The sequence below is a fragment of the Malaya genurostris genome, chromosome 1 (genome assembly GCF_030247185.1).
Source record: "Malaya genurostris strain Urasoe2022 chromosome 1, Malgen_1.1, whole genome shotgun sequence".
In the NCBI taxonomy this organism is placed as follows: Eukaryota; Metazoa; Arthropoda; class Insecta; order Diptera; family Culicidae; genus Malaya; species Malaya genurostris.
Genome location: NC_080570.1, coordinates 3,475,409 through 3,494,604, shown reverse-complemented (window position 1 = coordinate 3,494,604; position 19,196 = coordinate 3,475,409). Strand labels below are relative to the sequence as shown.

The 19,196-nt window shown below is 39.0% G+C and overlaps 1 protein-coding gene across 1 annotated transcript; it reads left to right on the top strand.

Moving 5' to 3' along the window:
- The first annotated feature begins 6,454 nt into the window (after positions 1-6,454).
- LOC131429959 (NADP-dependent malic enzyme-like) lies at positions 6,455-17,505 on the top strand. The gene is made up of 4 exons (XM_058594508.1): positions 6,455-6,847; positions 14,646-16,059; positions 16,120-16,414; positions 16,473-17,505. The coding sequence occupies exons 1-4, from the start codon at positions 6,828-6,830 to the stop codon at positions 16,631-16,633; spliced, it is 1,890 nt and encodes a 629-aa protein (XP_058450491.1). The 5' UTR covers positions 6,455-6,827; the 3' UTR covers positions 16,634-17,505.
- Positions 17,506-19,196: the final 1,691 nt, after the last annotated feature.

Here is a 19,196-nt window from a genome sequence, read left to right as displayed (position 1 = left end):
GTTGAGAAATGCTGCCTAGTTCCACCAGTTAGTTAACGTTAGTTGAAATTTGCTTGTGGTTAGTTATTGTGCTTTTTGTTGTTTTTGGTGCCTTCCGGGTTGGGTAGATTTATGGTGGCCGGTATGTCGTCAAATCGAAAGATTCGACTGACCTTGTTTGTCTTCATCAGGTTAGCTATCTGCTGATTCTGAAGTTGTAATCGTTTGTTTTATTTCAGTCGTAGGAAAACAGAGCCAAATTAGCAGCTTTACTTTTGCTAATTCAAACTCAATTATAAAACGGCTGCGTTTATGAACATAATATTAGTACATTTGCCATCCTTTCAATGGATCCCTTCATTTCGCAATAACACACTCTATCTGACCCGTAAAATTCGCAAATTTGTTTACTAAATGGCAGCTTGACACAGCAATCGAGACAAATAACATCATCATCATCATCATCATCATCATCATTAACACCATTGTTTTTATTATTTGCCACTATTATCGCGTTTATGACTTCACCCGTCTGACCTGAACAAGCTAATTGATAATTCATAATTAAAAAATAAGCATACAACAATTTAACGCATTGTTAACACACCTACCTGTTCCCGGCTGTCCGCCACCTTTACGGGGTGATGATAACGGATGTTATCAAAGTGTGAAGACAGAAAAAAATCAATCTTGATCTGGTGCGATTGATAGTTGCTTGTGCCAACTTATCGCGTTTCATAAATCAATTATTTCACTTCCAAAGCGTGGCGAGGTGTCGGGGGAAAAACTGAATCCTTTTCTGCCGTTAATCGTGCCAATACATGGTTAGGTTGGCGCGTGCTGTGCCCCTTCTTAATTGATTAATTTACATACATTTGTTCGGAGGATGTTGTTGGAAGGTTTTTAGTATTTTGTTCTCCATTGTTCGTACTCATGCTGCTGATAATTTATTATCAGCAATTTTGGTTTTCCCATAATAGTATCTACCACGGTGTGTCGATTTTATGATAAAAGTTTTCCTGTTTGTGGGAATGTTAAGTAAATAATTAAAAACTACCATGATTCATTGTACGACGCAGGATTCAATTTAGTCGTAATACATGACCAGACCCAGGGGCATCGAAAAATTGTACTGGAATATTTTCCGTTGGTCTGAATATTGCATAGTTCGAGCATAACACGAAGCGATAAATCAAAACCCAACAAATTAATTCTACCAACAATTTTTTCTTTGATTTTTTCTATATAAAACCGAACCAAAAAATATTAAAAAACAATTTTCACGCGAGCGGAGTGCGTTCGTGACCGACATGCACGCCTGCTACGATCGAACTCCATTTGTCCATCTCCATCGGTCCTCGATTCGGTTAGTAGAAAAAAAAATTTAACCGAAATATGTCATATAATTGTTGAATTTTGGATTGAGTGATTCAACATTTTCTTGGACACATTAAAATAAAAATCCAACAACTCTAAACCCTTAAACATAAAACAAAAACCTACGAACTATTCGCACCCTTTGTGTTATCCGCGAAGGCGACTGTGAGACTGCCTGGCCCCCAAAAGAAGAAATAACTACGGCTACGGCTGATATGCTGGTCACGAATTTAGTAAATTTATTTTCTGTTAGGTCATCAGATCAGGAAAATCACAGCAATCTAATAGTATAAACTATCGTAGAAAAACTGTGACCCAATAACCTCGCCGTAATAGTAGTCGAGAAATCGAAAGACAAAACAGTAGTTCATCGAAAAAAAATTTTTCTCATAAATATCATGTTCGTCGAAGCTCCACAATAAAGTTCATTGAATATAGCGAGACGATTTATTCTGTTGATTCAACAATTAAAAAAGTTGATAGATCAGTCCATCATCGAAACTCTTTCAGTACTGATAATCGAAGCTGTCTTGAATCTGGCGAATATGGTCAAATCCTTTGAAACTTGTTAAATAACAAGAACTCACTGTAGTATGTTGACTATCCCAAATTTGGAAAGCCCTTTCGATCTATCTTTCGTGATTTTTGAATCAGTATTCGTAGCATGTGGATGCATTTAAATAAATTCCTTCGTATATCGTTATGATACAAGTACCCTCAAGAAACTTTCATCACGTATGAAATCCAGCGTGCAAATTTTGCGCGAATCAGAAATTCTTTTTCTGAAGGCCAGCAGCAAGCAATCGGCACTGAAAGTTCAAATGGATATGTTTCCCCTCTAAATTCTTCATTGTGTAGAATAGTTTTGACGTAGAACGACGTCTTAGTTTTCCATATGAAACCGGTTTCGAACATCTACAGCAGAATCAATTTCAAACAGATTTTCGATATTATTACACCTACTGCTAGGAAATATTTCAACGCAACGATTCAAGTTTATAAAACTATAGTTATCACATCAATGGTAATCGAAATTACAATCAATAACGAACAATGCCTAGGGCATGTTTGCGACAAAATCTGGACACCCCTAAATGCGTATTTCTTCGGGAACTACCTCCTCAACTCGTGGAATATTTGGCAAACTGGTGACCATATGTTTTTCATTGTGTAGAATTCATTTTTGGTGATACTACAAGCTTTTGGATTAAGATGAAAATCCGGATCTGTCAGTAAGAAAATTTGCTAAAAATCTTGGCACTGTCCATAACGTAGCCAGTAAGGCTAGAAGCGGAGCTAAATCGGATCTAAGGAACACCCTTCGGAAGTTGAATCAAATATTGCAGAAGAAACCAGATCTCTCGGTACATACTTTAGCTAGAAAAAAATAAAAAAGGTCAAGCACCGGCAAGGTATGAAGTCGTTCAAGGTGAAAACTACCGAACCGTAATGATAAACATAATGTGGCGGCCACAATTAGGGCTCGGAAGTTGTTTCGCGCACATTTGTAATAATGTCCGATGAAAAATTATATTCAGAAAGACTAAGCAGCTTCCCAAATGTCTTTTCATACTACTCATATTTTCAATTAATATTTTCATCAAGACCAAGAAAAGAGCCAAGTTTCACAAAAAAATAATCGGTTTGACAGGCAGTTTGCAGCTGTTGTCGAACAATCCAACGCTTCTTCTCTACCGTAACAGTAGACAAGGCATTTTACCGTAAAGAATGCCTAACCGCAACCATTACAGTTTTCTGACCAGAGTTGCGACCTTGCCATAATAATGGCTGTAGTTCACGGTTTTCATAGAAATTTCGTTGGTCAATGTGTTTGTGTTTCCATTTAAACAGAGCCGATTTGCACGATGTTCGGTCTGTTAATGCCATAGAGAAGATTGCTATTCACATTCATCATTTGTGGTTTTGTTTTGTCCTCGAAACTCGTTTTTTCCTAAGCATTCGAGGCAACCGTCGAAAGATGGAAAGCTCGATTATGGAAAGCTGGAGGATTGGCCCATTTTAAGCCAAACAAAATTGTATAAAAAAAAATAATTTCGCAAAAATATTTCGCATTGAAACGAATAAGTTTATACAGCAATTTCAGGAGAAAAAGATATACGACCTCTCAGAAATTCGTAAGATTTGGTACAATCGTTCTCCATTGACTAATATTCGACGTATTTTTTTTTTTTATTTTGCCATTAAGGTGACCCTCTTCCATGTTAGGCTGAATCATAAAATCGATTTTTTGAAAAACTGTTTTTTGTTTAAATTCATAGCTTGGTAATCATTGAACCAATACATTTTTTTAAATTTTTGAACAGTTCTAGAAATGTCAATAATTTCAAGGAAAAATACGTAAGATGTTTTTGAGCTACAATTTTTTTAAAATTTTAGGTCATGTATTTATCAACAATTCCCATTTTTGAAAAATCATGGCTTTTGAACGACTAAGCCAATTTTTTTGAATTTTTGAGAACGTTAATTTTATATGTTTTTATCGGTTTTCCTGGTTCGTAGATAGAGACACAATATTTAAAAAATTTAACCAAGCGAAATTTTGCGTTTTGTAAGTAATAATCTTTTGAAAATTGCAAATAGAAACTTCATAAATGCAAGACTTGCTATTTTCAAAAAATTATAACTTAAAAACGAAAAAAACTTTACTTCGCTAGTTTTTTTATATGTTATGTAAAAGAAACTAAAAATTTTAGAAAAAAAAAATATATATATATATGGTGCTGCTGAAAAATTGTACAATTGGAGAAGTTATGAATTGAGCCAGTTAAGCCAGTAAGTTTAAAATCGATTTTTGATTTACCTTTCATGGAAATTAGGGTGGGTCAAGGTTGAGCAACAAATTCAAAGTTACCGTAACTAATTAGCAACAAATTAGCAACAAAATATGCACCTGTTTATGTTATCATCGGAGAGTGGTGCCTCGCTAAGTTCATGCTCATGTTTTTATCCGGATTGCGAGATGAAGATGAATTCTCAGACAAATTGTCATGCTCTGATTGTGATGGAAACCATAAAATCAATTATTGACAATGTGCTATCAGAAAAAAATTGAAATTCTCATGTACTGAAATTCTATTTTTCTTTCTTGGATGTACATAAATCTAAGATTTAGCAAAACCGTTCGGCTGCCCTGCCACGACTTGCTCTCCTAAAACACTAACTTTTTTCTAATGTATCAATTAGTCAATAAACAATAGGTACATCCGTCTTGTCATCCCATTTTTGAAATGCAGTATGTTTACGTAAAAATGCACAAGATATCGATCTATTTTTCCCTAAAGGGATTCTAAATGCTAGGCATCTCTCGTGAAGTAATCAGAAAGTACGAGTTCTTCATGATGAACTCTCCGCTGGTTTTAGCCAGTTTTATTTCCAAATGGCCCAACTAATTTATCATCTATGGGAAATCCTTCTACAACTGAGCTGACTCTAGCAGATCAATGTTAAATTTGTAGTGAACTGATTTTGACTCAGATCATCTACCAAAAACATTCATAACAGTTGAGCATATTCGTTTGCGTTCTGAAGCACAATACGGAGCACTCTTGGACACAATATCTGCGTCGATTGCACAACCAAAAGCATAGTTTATCATTCCGGTTTTTGCAAACATAACACCGTTTGTGATAAGCGACTCACCCTTGAAATACGCGATCTCACTAACAAAAAATCTGTATAAAATGTTCAAAACGACGAATGTAACAATGAGAGATTCTCTTTGTTTACTATCTCTTTCGATTATTACGGTATTCTTAGCAATCCTTCTCTCCAATTATTTGCTGATGATAATAACTAAAGCTACCATCTTTTAATCTGCACTGAAGAAATTACCGAAAAAACGAATATTTCGCAATAATGGAAAGAGAAAGTAAACAAAGACAATCTTTCAATGTTACATTCGTCGTTTTGAATATTTTATACAGAAATAATACCTGTTGCTACAAATGGTTATTACAACTTTCAGACAGATCTTGTGAATAGTAACATAAAAACGAGTTCTTGCGTTAAACTCAAATTTAGAGTAAGAGTGTCTTATTATCATTGAAGGTAACTACTCATTTTTTGACGTTCCCATGTTTTATTTGAAAATGAGTAACTAGTCCTCAAACTCTGGGTAACTTTTTCTATGCGTGTACCCCATAGGGTTCTCAAAATTTAGCTTGTTCTGAAATCTTAAAGTTTTCGTTTTTTTTTCATTGCTTTGAAAACAACAAATTAGACGAATACAAAAACATTCATCGGACATCCCCATTCTGGCACATCGCCACAAGCAGCGCAAACTACAATGTTTCAAGGTCAGATTATTCTACGCTGAATGGCAGCACCCCGAAACTCATTTCAATCACACACCTGATGCAAGTGCTGTGTTCCTTCGTCGTCGGCGAGCTGTCGGATTTCTAATTCAACCAAATTGTCTGCTTCTCTTAATGAGAAGCACCGTGTCCCTTCTCTCAACTGTCATCTCCATCAACATGTGTAATAGGAGATACCAAACAGCAGGCTTTGGAAATAGCAAAGCGAGAGCGTGGCGAATAAAAATGCTATACCTGCCTACTTGGACTAAATTGTCTTCGTTTTATTTATTTGATGTGCGTATGCAAAATAGGACGGGGAACTAAAACCCGTCGTGGCGAATCTCAACGCGCGCGGAAATTTCGATCTCTCGCAGAGAGAGCTCTGCGAAAAATTTTCGTTCGATAAAATGAGAGAGAATGTAAACAAATCCGACCGAGCGTGGTGGCCGAGACGTCAAGACGGTGGTTGTTTATAAGTGAAAGATAAAAAGTTGTGGATTAAAAACAAAAGCTGTTTGTGGAAGTGTTCTTCTGTAGCATTCGTGTTGGTTTTTGATCAATGTTTCGTTGCTCATGTGAGATTCATCGGAGGAAATCGATGGAAACCACCTGCTGACTGATAGAGCACAAAACTGTTTGCTTCGCAATTTTGCAGGTTATGTGTCGGAAAGATATCGCGAGAGCGAGCGAATCATCGCTTCTCGCGAATTAAACTCATACTCATCAGAAAAAGGCGAACACAGGCAGGAGAGCATGGCAAATTGATTCCTTCGTTCAACCAACGGGATATGCTCACCAACCAGAAGTGGCAAGGCACAGACAGACAGACAGTGCGATTGAGTGAGTTTGGTTCGAACACTTTTTTCGGGGTTTTTGAAGCACTGCCGATTTGCTTCGGAAAATTCAGGTTTTCTGCAAGCGTTTCCCCGACACCCGCGCGTAGGTGTGTGTTTCAGTTGGCCTGCCGGAGTTCCGGGTTCATGTGGTATCGTCGTAGACGAGAAGTAACGGTTCCAGTTGAAGTGGATTCCACGAAAACAGAACAAAAAGTAGAGTAATAATATTTCTTGACGCGTGGTGGTGGACATACAGAAAAGGTTTGTTTGACCGAGGAAAACTGTACAGGAAAATCTACGAGAGCAGAACCGTGGAAAAATGTTGACGCGACAAGTTATGTAAGTGAATCGATGAAAATCATGAGAATTCCCCCTTCGGACTTCCGCTGGTTTCTGGTAGAGAAAGAGAGAGAAACGGGAAGGACACACAGCGCGCGGTCCGAGTAGCAATGACCTTTTATTCAAAATTTCAGCTGGTCTCTACTGTGTGGCGTGCGTGTGTGTTTGTGTGCGTGAAAGTGGAAAATTACTGGACCCGTCGGAAGAGAATTGCCATTTTTTTCTACCTCACCAAGTGGTCATCGGGGTTTTCCTTTGTAGGTAAAGCCAGTTTTTTTTCGGGAAAATCCATCCCGAGAACTCCGAAAGGTGACGTAATAGTTGAAAGGTATCCAATTTTGTTACTCGGTCAGGTTTTTTTTTCTTTTTCAACGAAACGAGCGAGTGAGCGTATTTTCCCTTCACAGAGAGAAGAACCCGAGAAAATTCCTCGAGCTGTGTTTGGTTGTTTTGTATACAACAACAAAGTAGCTGTTTTGAAAGGTTAAAACAACAACCAAGCTACTTTAACTAGTCAAAGAAGGCTGGGCCGTGGTGACACACTTCTCTGTTTGCCCAGCTGATCGTGGAATCCACCATATCAAATACCACCCCACCCGACTCATCATCAGAGTAGGCTGTGTAATTGGTAATTACAGTACACGAGTGGTTGGTTGGTTGGTTGGTTGGTTGTCGTGGTGATGTGACAATTTGCTGCAGTTTGACCTAGTTTTCTAGATCGTTGTTATTTTCCAGAGAAATTGACCTTGCGCTGGAGTATCAATAACCGTTCGCTCTCGACCGTTCGTAGAAGCCCGGGGATGGATGGGAAGGGTAGTCGGAGGTTGCGCATTGGAACGCGGTCGAAAGCAAATTTGTTATGCCTAACTTCCGATTCTGATATCACGACCCGACTGTCCATGACGCGACTGTGCATAACAATGAACATCAGGCGGTCAGAACCGGTTAAAGGCCAACGGCGGGGCGGTTCGCTAGTGGTGATAAGTGCTAATATGATGTTATCATTTGCCATTGTCATGATTCTCGCCTACGGCTGCTAATCATTTATCACAACACCGTGGCGAGTAGAGATATTGTGCGGTCGCGGACTAATTGGAATAGGTTCTGCCGGTTTTGAGTCTCAACAAAACGGAATATTGTTCGTGACATAAATTTCAAAAGTGTTCTCTTCTAACTTAAAGAAGCAAAACTTAAACCAAACAGCCGATGCGATTCCCACGCCAAACCGTTCGACCTCGAACTTGCCCTCGTGTCCCAGTCGGTAGAATCATGGTAGAAGCGATGCTCTATTTTTGTCTCCTGATCGCCCAGCATGTTCGCTTCGTTCGAGAAGCTGTGGGTGCCGTTGGAGTGAATCGGAATGGTTTGTTTGCTTAAAAAAAACAAAAACAAAACGAATCCGAGAAGAAATAAATTTGCACTGAAATCCTAAAACCAATGTCAAAACCTAGATCGCTGAAATCTTGGATGTGTTCTATTTTGACCGGCTTGGTGCTGACCTTTCCGATCGATAGAGGTGTTCTATAAGCGTTTCGCAAGGACGAACTAGGAATCTGCACTGCTCTTGATGAGTTGAGTCTTTTGTGCGATCGTTTAAGCGGATTTTGCGAGAATTTCATCAAGACAACGCAAACCGATTTTTCAATTTTTTTTCTCGAAGATGGAAAATACCGTTTTGCAACGGAAGATTTTTAAATATAAAATAATTATTGGTCTCATACATCAACTGAGTGCAGCATTTACTTGTTTTTCCAAAATAATTTTTAATGACAAAGGCTACGATGCCCACTTGAACACTGACAACGAAGAACCTAAGCCATCACCGAAATGATAGACACTCTGTTGGAAATGTACTTGGCCCGGTCTCCAGTCTAGCATTGATTCGTGTTTTTTTTACACTTCAGCACTGAAGTTCAATTGATAGGATAGGATAGGATAGGATCAAACGCTCAGATCTCATTCGTTTTTCGGACGTCGTGACGTATAGTCGCCTTCAATCAGCAACAGCAACAATAAATTATCAGTAATCGAATTCAACTACTAAATACTGGATTTGGATTCGGGAACTGGATGTTGGAATGGATTCTGAAACTGAATACAGAACCTAATTTCAGGCTTAGAATTTAGATAAAGAATTCAATTTCAGAACTAAGTTCCAGAAATTGCACTAATTCCTAGTTCTGGATTCTGGAACTAAATTTTTGGAACTGGTTTCTTGACTAGATTTTGGAACTGAATTTAGTTCCTTGTTTAAAGTTCGGAATTTAAATACAGAGTTCCGAATCAATTTCAGAATTTTGAAAAAAAAAATTCATAATAAGTCTAAATTTTGGAACTAAATTTTAGATCTGAAATCCGATTCTGAATTTTGAAACTGATTTCTGAACTCAAATTCCATTTTCGAATTCTGTATTGGAATTTACTAAGAACCAGCATGCTGAGACTGAATGCGAAACTAGATTTTCCTGTTCCGTAACTCAGGTTCGGTACTTAAGCTAAGAATTCCGTTCTAGAATTAAATTAGGAACGTGGATTCGAAAAATAAGTTCAGTTCCAGAATTCCAGGAACAAACTTAATTCTTGAACTTATTCATAAAAAAGAATATGAAAAATATGATGCTCATAATAGACACAACGAAACAAGCAGAATTATGACGGTGAAAATGAAGTCAAAATAACGTCCTGAAGTTACAATAAGTTTCTAAAAAACTTTTCAGTAACCTAATTCTTACGGCAAGTTTGCATCGAGAGTTTTTGACTGAAAACTGCTCGCCATTAAGAGTTGATTTCATATCAATTACAGTATTCATTGTCATTCAGAACAGACTTGAGTCGAAAAAAGGAAAAACAAATACAGTGTCGATTGAAAAATTGCGAGAAAAACGAAAAAACACGAAAAATTTTGGTTTTTCCAAGAAAAATTAAATTATAAAGGCTACAATGCCCACTTGAACGCTGGCAACGCACAAACGAAACTCATCACCGAAATGATCGATACTCGCATTCGGATTTCCAATACTGGATTTGAATTTGTGAACTGAATTTTTGATTACATTCTGTAACAAGAGCCTGGATTCTGGTCCATCTGAGTCAGAACTTAATGCCAGGTTTAGAATTTTGTTTCAGAATTTAATTCCAAATCACAGGTGCCAAAACTAAAACTATGATTCTGAAATTGAATATTAAACCTGGATTCTGGAACTTGCTTCTTCACCAGATTTTGAAGCTGAACTCAGTTCCTTCATTTATATTCGGAATTTGAATCCAGAACTTTGAGTTAGGATTTAAACTTTAGAATTCAGGGTATGATTTTTAGATCGGGATTCTGGAACTATTTATTCAATCTGAACTCCCACTAGGAATTTCGGAACTGATTTCAGAACCAGAATTTAATTCCTGAATTCAGTTTTGAATTTAATTCGTAGATTTAGTTTTGAATTTAATTCAAAATTCAGAACCTTCATGCCGGAGCTAAGCTGGAGGAACTTGGATTCTGGAATTAGATATGGGAACTGAATTCAGTTCTTTTATTCAGGTTCTGCAATCAAGTTTACAATTACGCTCTAAACTATCCGGATTCTGAAAATGAGTTCAGTTTCATAATTCTAGAACTAAATTCATGAGCTAAATGCTTGATCAGGATTCCGAACCAGAATTTTGCAACTGGATTCTAAGGCTATTCTACATTTCGAGTTTAGTACTTGAATTCGGTTTCAGTTCCTGAATCCTGGTCTAGAATTTTCGTTCAGGTGTAAACAAATGACATCGACATCGGACAAATTCTGCAAATCTGAACCATTAAAATATTCTTAAAGGATTATGCAAAGTTCCACTCTACTAATTATGTAAATACACAAAAAACAATTATATCATTGTTCGTTGTATTTTTTTTTACTTTCATTTGTTCCATATTATTTAATTGTATGGTACGATAAATTTGTTGTGTTGATTATTAGAAAGTGTTAAAGAACTTTTACTAGTATTCACGTCCTTCAGTTATGTCTGTGACATTACCCACCCGCCTTTTTTACACTTCAGCACTAGCAGTTTGACGGTTCGTAATCTCAAATTGCCAGAAATCGTCGGTAGAAATTCCCACCGTTCGAATCCATAGCTGAAATCGATTGAACATTCAAAGATTTTTTATACTGTTTTCCAGTACGTCTATTACTGAAAAATATCACTTCAATCAAGAGGGTCACATCAACTCATTCGAAACTTACGGATCGAGTGAGTTAAAAGATGATTTGTTCGGTAAGAATCCTGGTCGAAGTCATCTGATTAGTCTTGACACCCCGAAACGACGAGAAAAATTTCAGCAGGCTGGGTTACTCTCAAACGAACCGGTCTTTTATTGACTTCCTTGTGGTTTAACAACAAACTCTACGTTTAACATTATAGTCCCAACCAAGACCGAAGTTCTTACGAATTAGGTGGATTTGACATCATCGTTGACTTCGTATCACTCCAACATCGATGGATTCGCGTAGTGGCACGATGCCAGATCCCACCAATACAGAGTGTCACCTTCGTGGAAAGAACAACAGGGGCTTCTGGTGCCATTCTTCTTGATACCGGTCGTTACGAATGTCTTTCTAAATTAGCTACAGTATTAGGAAAATCATGATAAAAAAAAGTTCATTTCATTATCAATCCTGAAAAAATCAGTACAAAAAATTTTCCAAAAAAACTCAATGACTGAAAAAATCACTCCCGAGAAGTTCACTCATGAACCAAGCATCCACAAAACTCTAAACTTTGAAGTTCACAAGTGATTTTGTGTTTAAACGAAACTTGATGACAAAATTTCACCCACAGAAGTTTCAATTAAGAGATGGGGACAAGGGCCTTCGATGATGTTTCGATGCTGAATTGCGATTTAGCTCGACACCGAGGTGATTCATGCAAGATTTAATTATTATATTCTCACCAATCAAAAATAATCTTTACTAAATGAATTTGAAACTGAAATGCAACTAATAAATAATGATTGCAATATTTCAATATTTTTTTACTGCTATCGAATCGTTACTCTGTTGCTAAGTGAATCAATGGCAGTTTAAATTTGATAATTTTAAACATTCTCAGTGAGCGTAGGGTGACTCAGTATGACAAACTGTAGTTTGTATCTTTAGGGAATCTAATGATGGGTGAATAAGGAATATTAAAGGAGCTTGTAAATCAATATAGTTTGTCAATTTATATGCATGACACTGTTCAAATTGTTGAAAATGTACAATTCATAAGCTTCAGGAATGATGCTCCAACACTCTTTATCAATAAAACTGGGAAAAATACCGGTTTCGGTACGGCACGGTTTAAGTAGTTTCAACACATGTTCCCGTTTGATTCTCACCGTGTTCGATTTCACAACTGATTGATTATTTCGCAATGAAATAAGTACTAGGAAAATTACTGCTAGGCGAAGGTTTTATGAAAATAATCAGTTTGGATTGTACTGACATTGATAACGTTAATTAACAATTTTCACTACGCAATATCAAATGCAAAATTAGTGAAAAAAATATTTCACATTAAATAGTGATTTTGGCGACAAAAGACTAATAATTCCAGCTGGTTGATTTACACTGATACATTATTCTGATTAAACGCAATAAAACGCTATTTAGCATGAATTTGATTTACAAAAGTAAAAGGATCGCACGAATTGGCGTAGCGAAATCCTGTGCTCCTGTTATTTCCGCATATGATATTCCAGAAAGGTTCAGTTTCTGTTTATTGACAAATTTGTTTATCATGTACTCTGCAAAGGGTTGAGATATTCATTGCCCAAAAATCTTCTGTTCGAAAATCATTTCAGATATATTCATTGTGCTTTCCAGATATATTTTTTTCTGAAAAGTTTCAGCCGCGATTTCCAATATTCTGATTTTTTCTTAACATTGTTCAGCTGAGGAATCATCTGAGTCTCGTTGAACGATTTTACCACACAGGACACGGTCGAGTTTTCGATTCCCAACCGTTTTGCGATCCAACTGGTGGAACTGATTCCCCTAATTTTTTTTTCGAGTATTTCGTCAAGCAATAAATTATTCACTCATTTGCGTTATTATCGGTGACAGGGGCTTCACTAAGATCATGTTCATGTGCTTCTTCCTCGAAAGCCATATCGCTAATTATCAGACAGATTTTGACTGATTTTTTCACACATGCAAGCATTACACTTTAAACTTATTTTACTCAAAATTGCATTGAATTTTACCTAAGCAATGCAATGATTTTATTCGAGTACAGTATTTAGAATGCAACCAACTACCAACTGAACCAACTGAAGATATAAGATATGGTTAAATTTCATTTCCGAATGAAATTATTTTGATGAAAATTAAATTACTGGTCCTTTACTGTCCAGTGTATTCCAATTCATTCAATTGACTTGTGGTCATACTCAAATGAGATCCACTGGAATCATCGTCAATTGGTAAACAAAATTCGAATGAATAGGCATGAACTACTCAAGCTCGATGACAGAAAATTATTACGACCGGTATAATAAAAAAAGTGGCAGTTCCTATTTGAGTTTACAATTATCGGCATTTTCACTCTCCCTATCCAATTACTTACCTCACCTAGCAACCATACTCTTGCAGTGTCCTTTACTGTATCAAGTTTATGTATCCAACTCAGTCCACGGCTGCTCGTCGTCAGCTACTCAAGGTATAGACACTTTGTAGATCTCCCTTCACTTGGTTGACCCACAGTCAGTCCGATGCATGTTTCCATCATTGTCTCAAAGTTTCGTACCACAATATAAAAAACTTCAGAACAGTAAAATTTTAACAGACTCTCGGAAAATAACACCAGTCGGAATTGAAGTAATTGTTCAATAACATGATGAGACTCATTGTCCTCTCCGGAATTCTATCATGAATCAGAACAAATTGATTTAGGTAGCTCGTTTCCTTCATTATCGAGATGATGCGAGAAGTGCTACCTCATCCGCAACTAATATTTCAATCTTCTAGAAATTATAATGAATGATTTTGATTCTAATCAGCGCTTAGAAACATCTCAAGCCGACAGGTTTTGTAGTATTACCTGAACGAAAAGGGTACTAATTCGTCATACAATCGAGTACAGAAACGACAAAGTAAGCCATCGACAATCAATTCAAGTACAAGGAAAATCTAGACTCAATGCAACACGTTATCGCATTGCAGCCCTTGTTTGTCACCCAACAATGCAATCCGTTTTTTATCATGACCTAAAAGTACCATGGTGGTCAAAAATAAAGGTACCAAGAATGATAACGGTTTGTAGTTGTTATCACAGGGGCAGCTTTGCCATTACATAATTGATAAACTGTCCTCCAAAAAAAAATCGGAATCCAAAACATTGCGCCGCATAATCGTAATTTTGACCGGTATGAATGACGCGATTTGCGGTAGATAACAAAACAAAAAACCGATTAGGAAAGCCTTCGCCCGTTGCAGCTTCGAATGCAACGGATGTTTGTAGGTAAATAAAGTGGCACCACACAAGTGCACATGAATTATGATAGCAAATAGAATATGTCAACCGAGTCAAACGAGGGTGGCGTGTTTGGTATAATTATTGATTCGATAAAAAAACACAAGTAGCCTAAAAGTTTGATTTTCATAAAACGGGAATAAGTTCTATTTTTGTTCTCAATCTCATCGGATTTTGACGTACGTCTTTGTATTTTGTTTTGTTCGCCCCCGATTTCAGCGAAACAACCCCGATTCATCTCCTTCTATTACCGAAATCTTAACCGAAAGTGGTCCTAACTTCTCACAACCAATTTCTCAATTTACAGTTTGAACGGAGCTTCGAGCGCACTGAAGACACTCTCGGCGGCGACATCATCGCCGAAGAAGACACTGGCGAAAGCGGCTACGTCGGTGATTGCCGGTAGTGGTGGCCAGCAGTACCAGCAAGCTCGCGAGTACCATGAGGTCACCGGGGACATCATCGTGCCCTCGATGGTCATGGGTATCGATCATCTGCGTGATCCTCGGCTGAACAAGGGCCTCGCCTTCACCCTGGAGGAACGGCAGATCCTGGGCATTCACGGATTGCAACCGGCCCGCTTCAAGACCCAGGAGGAACAGTTGGAACTGTGTCGGATTTCGATCTCCCGCTACCAGGAGGATCTGAACAAGTATCTCTACCTGGTCGATCTGCAGGATCGCAATGAAAAACTGTACTTCCGGCTAATTTCGGAGGACGTGGAAAAGATGATGCCGATCGTTTACACTCCCACCGTTGGTTTGGCCTGTCAGAAGTTCGGTTTGATCTATCGGCGACCTCGTGGGCTGTTTGTGACGATCAACGATCGGGGCCATGTGTACGATGTGCTTCGGAACTGGCCGGAACCGGACGTGCGAGCCATTGTCGTGACGGACGGGGAACGTATTCTGGGACTGGGAGATTTGGGCGCTTGCGGAATGGGTATTCCGGTTGGTAAGCTCGCCTTGTACACGGCCCTGGCCGGAATCCAACCGCATCAGTGCTTGCCGATTGTGATCGACGTTGGTACGAACAACCAGAGCCTGCTGGAAGATCCCCTGTACATCGGGCTGCGACATAAGCGTATTCAGGGTAAAGAATACGATGACTTTATCGATGAGTTTATGCAAGCCGTTGTGAAAAGATACGGCCAGAACACGCTCATTCAGTTCGAGGACTTTGGTAACCACAATGCCTTCCGGTTTCTGGACAAGTACAGGGACACGTACTGCACGTTCAACGACGACATCCAGGGAACGGCTTCGGTGGCGGTAGCGGGTCTACTGGCTTCCAAACGGGTCACCGGGAAAAAGATTTCGGAGAACAAGTTTCTGTTCCTGGGGGCAGGTGAAGCGGCGATCGGAATTGCCGATCTGGTGGTGAAGGCTATGGAGGCCGAAGGAGTCGGAGTTCAGGAGGCTCGCGATAAGATCTGGCTGTTCGATATCGATGGTTTGCTGGCCAAGAACCGACCGGAAGGTCACCTGGGAGGACACAAGGCCTTCTACGCCAAGGAGCATCGTCCGATGAAGGATTTCGAGGAGGTGGTCAATGAAGTGAAACCGTCGGTTCTGATCGGTGCTTCCGCTGTCGGTGGAGCTTTCACACCGAAGATCCTGCAGACCATGGGCAAGAACAATGAACGTCCGATCATCTTTGCGCTGTCGAATCCAACCTCGAAGGCGGAGTGTACGGCGCAAGCGGCCTTTGAAAATACCGAGGTGAGATTGTTGTTTTTTTATATTTTTTCTGAGAGGTGATCGTTTTTTTTTCGTTCGTAGGGACGCTGCATTTTCACCTCCGGTTCTCCGTTCCCACCGGTCGAGTACGGTGGTAAAACTTTCCACACTGGCCAGGGTAACAATGCGTACATTTTCCCTGGGGTCGCCCTGGGAGTCATCGTCACCGGAACGCACCACATCCCGGATGATATGTTCCTGATTGCCGCCCAGGCTGTTGCTGATCAAGTTTCACAGGAGGATTTGAACAAGGGATCTCTGTACCCACCGCTCGGTGCTATTCAGGAATGTTCGCTGCAGATTGCCGTCGGTGTTACCAACTATGCCTACAAGAAGGGTAAGTATTTGACTGCAGTTTTGAACAGTACCAATAGGAACCATGTCTTTTCTTCTAGGTCTTGCCTCAACCTACCCGGAACCGGAGGACAAACATACCTACATCAAGTCGCATCTGTACAACTTCAACTATGAATCTGCCATGCCGGTCACCTGGAAGTGGCCCGCCCAGAAGGAAGTCAAGACTCGCCCGATAACACCGACCAAACTGCAGGCATGAGATTTACCCCAGCTGTAAGCAGCTGCAAACGAACGCGAGCACGCGACAGGGTTCCCAAATATTTACTTTTCGTATCCCAACGAAATCCTGAACCTACCGAACCTACATCGATCTCCCTGTTCGTCGCGTCCCGAGTAGAACTTATTTGAACAGTGAAAAGAAAAAACAATAGTGAAAAAAACAGGTGGTTAAGTTATTACGCGTTTCAGTTTTAAAAATTGAATCAAAAAGTGAGGAAATTTTAGCATTAAATTTAGAAAATACGATGGGTTTCAAAAACTGAAACGAACCCATTCTTTATTTCTTATATGTGATAGTACAGAGGCGAAGGATGCTGCAACCAACGCAAGATATTGATTATTGATTAACCTACCATACCTATCCTCTAGTAGGGATCTAAAACATCAATTCACGTTCCTTAACCGAACAGCTTCCGGAGGGGGAGAAGCTGCACGATACGCGTTACTTATTAGGCAAACCCAGAAAAAAAACAGACATCCTCACTTCGTCGTTGGCAGAGCAGTCGTTCGTAGCAACAAACGAACAAAACTAAAATTAAAATTAAACGAAAAAAAAAACAATTGAAACTAAGCAACAGTTACTGAGAGCACTTTTGAAACTGCAGAAAAAAAAATCCAACTCGTAAAAAGTTATGTCACACCGATCAACTCTTATCAAACGTGTCTAGAATTATAATAAAATACGTTCGGCGTTTCGGTTTTAAACAAAATTATGATGATATGAAGAAAAAAAAACACTGAATAGTAACCCGTTACAAACGAGAAACTCGTAGAGCGATTCGAGTATAACGAGAAGTAAAAAAATAACAAAAGGTGGAAAATACGTTAAAAATAAAATGTGAATGTATTACAGAGGGATGTTTTTTTTGTCGTGAATACGACTTACTTTACTATGGGGCGCCTTTTCAAAATTTACCCTCTGAGAGAGTGATAAGTTTTTGATCGTGAATATCTCCTGTTATATCTAACGAATCAACATAATTCTTGCTACATGCCATCGGAAATATGATCACAATTTTATGATAAAACTTTCAGTTGTGTGACATATTCTTAAATAGTTCACAATGAAACTTTTCTGAAATGTTTGGTATAAACGAGTATCAAAGAGGATAATTCATATGGCGCGTTTGCCTTTCTCGTATTTTGAAAGCTCATAGCTCAGTGATCTGTAGAAGGATTTATATAATCTAACTACCATTAGAATCGAAAATCTTCAACTTGAACGTGTATCACAACAATATTGAAGTTTTTCAATAGTACACTATTGAAAAACCTGTTTGATTTAACCCATGACAGCACCAGCCAATCAGAACGCGAGATGTCTGTATCTATACAAGAGCATCCATATAAAAGTTGAATGGTTCACTTTTCCTATCATTTGCTGAGCAATTCTTCCCGAAACAAGACACACGACAGCAACATCGAGGACCTGTCGTCTCATTGTTTCCCGATATGAATGCACGAGACACCGTCAGCACCATGACACCGAAAAAGGCAGCCAAAAAGTCCAGCAAGGCCTATTGCCGAAACAAGACACACACGAGAACCATCTCAGATCTCAATATTTCCTACCAAAAGATTCATCAAGATGGGAGTTAAAATAATTTGCACCGTCACTAACACATTGAATTACGAACGGCAATGCGAAAGCGAAAGTGATGATTTTGAACACATCTTTATACTAGTTTACAAATATGTCGTGCGAAACAGATTTGCCACAGATCAATATGTATTTTTGTCGCGATTACTTTAGTATGCGGCCGAAAACAAAAATTGTTAGAACAAATGTTTCCACTTGATTTGCGCATTCTACTTTCCAGGCGTATCAGAACTGGCTAAACTTAAAGCAATTCTAAATATTTCTTTATCACAGTGATGTGGTCATCCTGAAAAGGACGGGGTTTTCAACGGATGGCCAGCTGCAGATGGCGAGGGATGATTTTCGTTTTCGTTGTCATGGGCAGCGTTACCGGTCAACTCCAACACTTCGGCAACCAAGTACTCCATCACTGCCGCCAGATAGACCGATGCACCAGCACTGACACGCTCGGCGTAGTTCCCCTTCCGAGGCAAACGATGGATTCTGCCGCCAACTGGGCACTTCAGACCAGCACGGTTTGAGCGGGACTTTACCTTGCCCTTAATTGTTCCTCCACAACATGCTGTTAGCAGCTCGACGACCCATTCAGTATTACTGGCTGCCGCTCTGCTAACTCTCTCTTTTATATCGTTTCACTGTTTCCCGTTCTGCGTATAGGAAAGGAATTCTAACAAAGGGGACGTCCTACCGTGCTACCACTAGCACGTATAAAAGGAAATGTGATGTGAGAAATAGCGTCATTTATGTTAAAGCAGCTACTCTGTACGTACGAGACACCGTCAGAACGATGGCTCCGAAAACAGGTAGAAAAACAGATTTGTACCGTCACTAACACATTCAATTACGAACGGCAATGCGAAAGCGAAAGTGATGATGTTGAACACATCTTTATACTAGTATGGGGTCGTGTGAAAATATGCCATGCGAAACAGGGTTGCCATAT

Excerpts from the sequence above, each read along its gene's own strand:
- LOC131429959 (XM_058594508.1), top strand. The coding sequence starts at position 6,828 with ATGTTGACGCGACAAGTTAT. Across the intron at positions 6,848-14,645 it reads ATGTTGACGCGACAAGTTAT|TTTGAACGGAGCTTCGAGCG; the intron begins GTAAGTGAATCG and ends CTCAATTTACAG. Across the intron at positions 16,060-16,119 it reads CGGCCTTTGAAAATACCGAG|GGACGCTGCATTTTCACCTC; the intron begins GTGAGATTGTTG and ends TTTCGTTCGTAG.